Source organism: Pygoscelis adeliae, unplaced genomic scaffold (assembly GCF_000699105.1).
Source record: "Pygoscelis adeliae isolate BGI_AS28 unplaced genomic scaffold, ASM69910v1 Scaffold71, whole genome shotgun sequence".
Lineage (NCBI taxonomy): Eukaryota > Metazoa > Chordata > Aves > Sphenisciformes > Spheniscidae > Pygoscelis > Pygoscelis adeliae.
In genome coordinates, this window is record NW_008824356.1 from 5,565,291 (window position 1) to 5,573,337 (window position 8,047).

At 39.9% G+C, this 8,047-nt stretch overlaps 1 protein-coding gene across 1 annotated transcript in view; it reads left to right on the forward strand.

The window, feature by feature from the left end:
- Window positions 1–8,047, forward strand: part of TTLL5 (tubulin tyrosine ligase-like family, member 5) — a 137,601-nt gene that overhangs the window by 36,631 nt on the left and 92,923 nt on the right. Inside the window, exons 13-17 of the mRNA XM_009319496.1 lie at window positions 467–528; window positions 1,283–1,374; window positions 3,927–3,968; window positions 7,067–7,180; window positions 7,556–7,647. Of these exons, the coding sequence (XP_009317771.1) occupies window positions 467–528; window positions 1,283–1,374; window positions 3,927–3,968; window positions 7,067–7,180; window positions 7,556–7,647 (402 nt within the window). The remainder of the gene's footprint in view (window positions 1–466; window positions 529–1,282; window positions 1,375–3,926; window positions 3,969–7,066; window positions 7,181–7,555; window positions 7,648–8,047) is intronic.

Genomic DNA, 8,047 nt, shown 5'->3' on the forward strand with positions numbered 1-8,047 from the left:
TCTGTCCCCACTGTCTGATCTCTTCATATCTGTCACCTTCCCTCATCATTTGTTCCCATCCATTAAAACTAACCCATCTGATTTTATGATTTTATGTGGAAGAGGCATAGGTAATTGTAGTTTTTAAGAATTCTACAACAGCAACCTCTATCTACTCCATGAAATGTAGCATAGATACATTCAAAGAAAATGTTTCTAGCCAAGCAGAGCTAAAACAAGGCCATACATTGCTGCATTAGAAGATTAAAGCTGTGAAAAAGGATAAACAGAAACAGATCAATCTGTTGCTGTTGTGTGTTTACTTATGTGTGTGAAAATCGCCTAGTTTTCTTCCCATGTTGATTATATCTGTGTTAAGGACCAATACAAAGAAACTATATTGGAAGATATCTTGGATATTGATGCATTCCTCTCATTTAATGCCAGAGAAATAATTCCTCTTGTCCTCTGTTGCATGTGGGGGTAGTGATGCTCCTTTGGACCTGAAGATCAAAGCTAGCATGCTCTCAGATATGTTCACTCTTGTAGGTGAGTGTAACAAAAAGCTCCTTCAATCTTTCCCTCATTTAAAACCAATAAAAGGTAGGTTTATGAGCTGCATGTTTAGATGAGTATAATAGAGGAGAACTCTAGTTAAGGAGAGCAACTGTAGTTAGCACTGGGAAGTTATATGTGGACATTTCAGTTTCAGAATTATCTGGCTGGTTTTGATGCTTAGGTGTTATTAAGAGTCCCTAGTTTGGTATTTGAAGACACTATTCTATCTTTAGCAGGTGACTTCTGTTTAGCCCTCAATCAGTATTCATGCTTTTTTTTTAGGTTGAATGTGTGGGTTCTCGTTAGGCTATGTTAGAAGTGGAGTCATGCTTGTGAAAGCTGCATGACTTTCTAGTGCACAGCACCTTTTACACATCCCTAGTACATCTTGGTTCAGTTACTCGACACAATTTACCCCTAATACTAAAAGAGGCAGAATTGTCATCAGGTAGCCTGCTCAGCTGTTTAAGAAACGGAGCCTATCTCTATGCTGCTATTCAGTAACCCATGTTATTGATTTAAGTACTTGGTTTTGAAGCAAGTTCCAGTTTTATTCAAAAAATGTAACGCAGTGTACGGTTTGGGATTAAACAAAGCAAGATACAAAAAAAGAAAAGCATCCTTTTTGGTCCTTGGCCAGGGACAGGAAGGTCATGTATAGACTGAGATCATTAACAGGAATGCTAGGTTTATATTTCAAGGTTTGCCTGTCTTAAAGTTCTCATGTGGCTCCTGATGCCCATAGGCTTCGTGTGCCAGGATCCAGGCCAGCGGTCAAGCCGGACCATTTATCATTCGTCTGAATCTGTCAGGAGAAATCCATACCAGAAGCTGCAGGTAAGTGACTTCAACAAGCCAGAGCTGAGGAGAATAGCAGGAAAGTCATTCTCATTGAATTTGGCTCACAGGTGAGAGAGCCACTGAGTGAGTAAGGCTATCTGGATTTCTAGCATAACTGCAGAAGAGACTCAGGGGAAGCACCTTGAGCTATGGGCTGTTCAGACACTTTTGTTTTGTTGTAGGCAACAAGCTTCCAGAAGCCTAAAGCTTTATGAATGTCTCCAAGACGTCCTTCTAGGCAGAAGGAGCTTTTTGCATTTGAAATATAAGGCTTCTTTTCCATTCACTCCTGGAATCTCTCACTTCCTTTCCTGTGGATCCTTGGACTGAGGCCTCATGTGGCTTGCTGTGACTGTCCATTACCTTTTCTGCTGAGATAATGCTTTCTTAGCACTGTAATGCTGAAGTTCTCTATCTCTTTTTGGCTACTAGATGGGTTCCATAAATATCTGTGGAAGTGGAGCAGTCACAAAAAGGCAGGGAGATCCCCTGTGTCCTTTGGACTTTCAAATGCATTTCTCCTCAGGCAAATAGGCAAATGGTGTATCCTGACACTCTGCAGCTGATGCATATGCTCCTGTGAGGGACATGCAGCATGGCTGTGTAGTTCAATTAGGAAATGAAAAGTCATTTTTCTTCAGTGACAGAGTACCAATACACTGTCCATTTTGGTATAGGGTAAACTCACAGAAATTGCAACATTTTGCTTCTTGTAAAACTTGGAGTCTTGAGTCACTGGGAGAGAGGTGAATAAGCTGGTAAGGTGAGATTTGTGTATCTTTAGGATGCGTGGCTGAGTCCAAAGCTTCTAAGGCCAATTTAATGGATAGGGTTTCATACAGATCCCTCTGACCATAAAGTTACTCTTTGTGGCAGACAAAAGGTATGTCAGATAAAATAGGAACCATTCCAGAAAAAGTAACCTTCTCTCTTAGAGTAATGCGACCAGATCCTCATGACTTGACGTCTTTTATCTGAAAAAAATTATACAAGACAGTCTCAGAAAGTCGAGCTGTTGGGAAGCGTTGGATTTTAAGGAGGCTTTAAACTTACAGATTTATTTTGCTTAAAAAACCACAAATAGGTGTAAGGCCTGGCCAGTTGAAATGTGCAAAGATTTGTATGACAGAGCAGTGGTTATGAGATGGGATTAACTTATCTTTTGGGACAGGTGTCCCCCTTACCTATGTTTACCAGGAACAGGCTTCTAATCCAGTGATAAAGTTTTATAGCATGTTTTTCTTAAGTACCTAAATAGAAATCCCATGGCTAAATAGACATGTAGATCTTTCCATGGTTCAAGAATGTTTTGGCCTGCTCTTTGCTTGAATGCATTTTATCTCAGATTGTTGGCTCTTTGATACTTCTGTTCCCATTCTCAGTTGCAAAGGGTACTTTGAACTTCTTTTGTTTTTCTTAACTCCTTCATGATGTCTTAAGTTTTGATTGTTCACTTAGGCCGTCTTTAATCATTGTAAAAGTTGTTTCTTGGGAAAGAAATGCTGATACCAGCGTTCTTGGTCATGAGATAGTTATGGCAACTTCTGTTTTCTGAGTTTCACCAGACTGGACTGTAAGTTCCTTGTGCAATTTCTTTGGTTTGACCCTCTGAGCATTTCTCCCTCTAGGGAAATGAACAATTTAGCTGCTTCCTTTGTAACTTCTTGTTGATTTAGGTTGGAGCTCTTTCAATTAATCGTAAACAATAAAGGGACCTCGACCTGTTTTGTATAGACCAACTGTAGAGAAGAACTTGGCAGCAGTACAGCTAGAAATGATAGATAGGTCTCTTGAGAATCCTTTCTTACACCATTTGCTCCTCTTGGGCGTTGGAGAGGAGGAAGGCATCCTGAATACCACTGAAAGCAAGAAAAATCTAAGCTCCTATGATAATAGTTTTCTTTTGAACCTACCCCTGTCATTAAACTGGTCTTGTTTGTAGGCCTGATGCCAGATAAGTAATACGGGTACTTTTTGACATGCTGCTGATGTTTCTACACCTGTTTTGGAATGTTAAATAGCATCTTGTTTCTCCACAAAAACTGGAATATTGTTGAGATATTTAAATGAAATGGCTTCTGGAATTTCAGGATTTTTACTATTTTTTTTTTTTAACCCCCTCTGTTCTATGAACAATTCTACTTGACAGCATCTGTTTCTCCTTAATATATAGCTATTAAATATTTTCTTCTGGGTAACTCTTACCTTTCAAAAATATGAATTTTGGTCATGGGAGTTGAGTTCATTCATCCATTTTGCAGAGCTCTTTTCTGTGTGCTTTTGAAAATTATGTGTATGTTCAGATGCATTCTGCACAGTTGCGCACATCTGAGGTTAGGATTAGTGCTGCGTTTGGGATAGGGATAGGATAAGTTTGTGGAGGATATGAGGAAGATCTGAACTGAGATGATAGAAGCTGTTAGCTATGTCTCTGGACTTCAGTTATACCCTTTTGCTTTAGGGTACTCACCACATCTCTGCAATTTGAGCAGGGATGATAGTGTCTTGGAGAACACAAGGTTTTTATTCTCTTTGTGTGTCTCTTGCAGCGTCCTGTGTCTGCGCAGTCGCAAACAGCAAACACCAGATTGGTAAGTACCCGTACCCTTCAGCTCCCTTTACCAATATAAGGGACACAATTTCAAATGTTATCTTTTACAGTACTTTTGGCACAGTTGGTCCCAAAATATGTTTTGCAGCTAGGTAGCCTGGTGGGGGGGGAAGACAACAAGAAAAGAGGAGATGGATAGGTACTGGCATACGTTTCCATATGGCAAGAGCAACGGTTAGAAAAACATTTACATCAGTTCTAGCAGCTTAAAAAGAGAGTAGGTGAGGTGTGCTGAGAGTCAAGGTCAGCTGGGTCAAATCTCTGTTTTTTAAGCCTACAAGTATTTCTGAACTGCATTTTAAAGAAATTGGATATAGATGTTTAAAAATAAAGTTGTCACTCTGGTCATCAAATGATGAAGACAGTAGCAGCACAGTGTTCTGGGTTTGGTAGGTCATTAAAAAGGAAAGTGCCGAAACAAAGGAAGAGCTGGTGAAAGCAGCAGCAAATAGGAGTGTCACACCAAAAGGGAGGAGGAGGAGGAATTTTTGTCTTGTGTACTACAGGGGATGGAATAAGTCTGAATGAAAAGGATAGCACAGGTGAATCTGTATTGACAAAATTCAGGTGGCCCCATAAGAGAAGTAATTATTTTCTGTGAGACAGTCATCTGAAGGAAACTGCAAAAATTTGAGAGTGAACTGGTTCAAAATAGGTACAGAGATAAGAAGGATTTCTTAAAGATAATGGAAAAATGTAGAACTACCATTAGCATGTCAGACTGATCCACCTTTCCAAATGTCATATTTGGCACCCTTCTTGCAAGCCGTATGGACAAATCAATGTTAGTTTACAATTCTAAGCACCTGGCTGTGTGGGGACATGGTAGGCATTATTTTGCTGCTGGGCTTCATGCACGAATGTAATAGTGATGATTCTCATTTTTTTTTTTTTTTTTTGAGATTTCCCAGCAGGAAGGAAGGTAGGACAGATGGAATCATCTAATTCATTCTATGCACTGCCATTTATGTCATTCTGTGTAAGTTTAGCTGGGGCTGAGAGAAGAGAGTCTTATTGAATAATGAGGTTTCACAGAGAATAGGAAGGATCTTTGTGCCAACTGCTGTCAGTGCTTAGTATAATTAGAATCAGGATGTGGGAACCAGAGATGCTTGCAGAATTTGGAGATAAAACAAAGTGGTTGGATTTATCTATACTTTTAAAGATAAGCTGGGTCAAAGAGAAAACAAGATCGTTGTGAAGTTGGAGACATTTCTGTGCTACAGCCAGAGACAATTCTGCAGTGAAACACTGAAAAAAGTGTTTGTGCAGGAAGTTCAGTAAAGTTAGAGTTTTTCTCTAGCATTTTGACAGTATTGTAGTTTGTTCTCAGGTAGGAGGCAGAGCTTCACGAGTCATAGGAGCCAGAGCTGCCAATATGTAGGCGTACATTTTCTGTATGTAATCAATGAAATCATCTCCATTGTATCGAGACAATGGAGATGATTTCATTGAAGTATTTCCTTAGTAAAGGAGATCATCTGATAGGATGAAAAATTTCCCGTAATATTCTCTTTGAGCAGCAGTTCTCACATGATGATTGTTATGGTAGTGTCAGGAAATGGTTTTTAAGAGGAGGTTACCTAGCAGGAGATTTTAGAGGAAGTTATTAAGCGAAGTTGTTGAGCTGTGCTTTTGAAATGGAGGAAAGCTTAGGAAGAAAGACTAAAAGCCTTTCAACTTAATGCCATCTACAGTATGAAGCAAACCTGTGTGACTACTGACATTTTTTTCTTCTGCAAATGCTTGTGTCTCCTACCTTCTCATCCAGATTGTCTCATTTTCTCTTGTTTTATTTAATCAGTTTTCATTAGGCTTAACGAAATGTTTCAGCTGGCTTGCTATGTCTGTTTTTTCTTTGGATCTTTCTGTGTCAATCACTGCAGTGTAACCCATTCTAGTGCAATGCCTGTTGCTTTTACAATTGCTTCATCTGCAGATTCTGAATAGCCGCTTGCAATTTCTAGTGAAACAGAGGGAATGGAGTTCAATTCCAGTAGTCCTTACAAGTAAAGATACACCCTGATCTTGCCATGGGTTTTATTTGTATCTGAGCAGTATGGGATATTCCCCAGGCTTATCCAGCTTAAGGTTTCTGTTGTGTTTTTCCTCTTCTGTCTAGATCAAGAAGGCCCTCTGTGCATTCTTTGCTCAGTATAGTGCTAAAAGAAAATTTGAAGTTTGTATAAAGGCATGAGACCTTCTCAGCTAGACTCTTTTAATGCTATTTTTACAGAGGTAGTTTATCTGAACTGGGCCTAAGACCAGCTAAAATGTACTTGAGAACATGTTCAAAGACTTCAGTCTTGCTGGGATTTTAAGATATTATAATCCTGCTAATTTGAAGACACTTTGAATTCCTGTCCTTTGTTAGAATTGATCAGAACTGCCCATCAGGTTAAGAATGAGCTTGGAGAGACTGTCTGCAAATTATTTCTTATTTTTAAAATTTGTGTATGTGTGCAAATTTGCATGATATATCTACATACATACACAAGATCTGTCCGTTAAGTGTGAGAAGTAGCAAGTTGAGATCTAGCAGTATAGTAACAAAAGAATAACAGGTGGTGAACTGAATTTTTCACTTTTTTCCTGCAACTTTATCTCATCAGTGAATTACAGTTCTGTTGTTCTAATGTAGCAACACAACTGGAACAGAGAATAATGGTTCTGGTACCATTGAGGTATGAATCCAAGTGTATTTAGGGCCTGTGAGTATGAATGCTGGCTCTAGTGCCCCTTGGGTGAGGATTTTTCTGTATGAAATCCTGGCTTTGGTGCTTTTGGGTATGTCTCATGTTTTTCCAGAACGGTCCAGGGGTATAAATACTGGCACTGATGCCTGAATTGAGTCCTGCTGTGCTAAAAACCAGGAATGTGAATACTCATACTTAGTGCACGCTGGGGTGTGGACTCTTCAACAGCTGGAGTGTGGAATTGTGAATTCTGGCTGTAGTACTCTGGAGTGTAGATTCTGCTGGGAATGGGGTCCTGGAATTTGAATGTAACCTTTTTTTTTTTCCTAAAGTAAATTGAGAGAGGAAAAGGGAAAAATCTGGATTCACACTGTCTCTACAGCGTACCCGTCCTCTGTCTGCCAGTGATGCTGAAATTAAAAACCCGATGCCCTCAGGCAGGGAAAAAGCAACAGGAAGGCAAGGCAGCTCTGTGCTAGGTCTCTCCATGGAGGAAGTAAGTAGGCTATTAAATGTCTTTTATTTACCTTAGCTTTCATGGAATATGTGGGGTTATTTGCTCAGCAAAGAGCAAGTGCATATATATGAAAAACATGACAAAAGAAATATAATTTTTGAAACGGAACTGCTGCATTTTACTGCTGGTACTGCCCTTGCCCTCAGTCATGCCAGGCATATGTATGTGCTCCAAGCAGTGATAGACTCCTTCAGAATTTAAATGCAAGATAAAATTGCTTAAGGATGTCATACATACCCAGCTCACTCCCAGGACTACAGTAATAGTCTTGTCCTCTGAAACTCAGATTTTTGTGGGGTTCATTTTTCATTGTATCTATTTTGCTGGCTATTTTTTTTCTCTTTTTATTCCAAGATAAAAGTTCTTCGTCGAGTGAGAGAAGAGAATGAACGGAGAGGAGGCTTCATCCGGATATTCCCTACCCCATTAACATGGGACCTTTATGGGTAAGATTAAGAATCCAATAGAATGGCTTAGTGTTGCACTGATGCTCTGTGTTGAGAGATATTCTGTGTGTCGTGGTTTAACCCTGGTCGGCAACCAAGCACCACACAGCTGCTCGCTCACCCTCCTCCCCTGCCGGTGGCATGGGGGAGAGAACTGGAAGAGCAAAAGTCAGAAAACTCATGGGTTGAGATAACAGTTTAATAATAAAAATATAATAATAATAATAGTAATGAAAACAACAAGAGGGAGAAAAAGAGGAACAAAACCCAGGAAAAATAAGTGATGCAACCGCTCACCACCTGCCAACCAATGCCCAGCTAGTCCCTGAGCAGTGATCACAGACTGCAGTCCCTTAGGGGTGTACCTGCTCCAAGTGGAGCCTTATCTATGGCCACACGC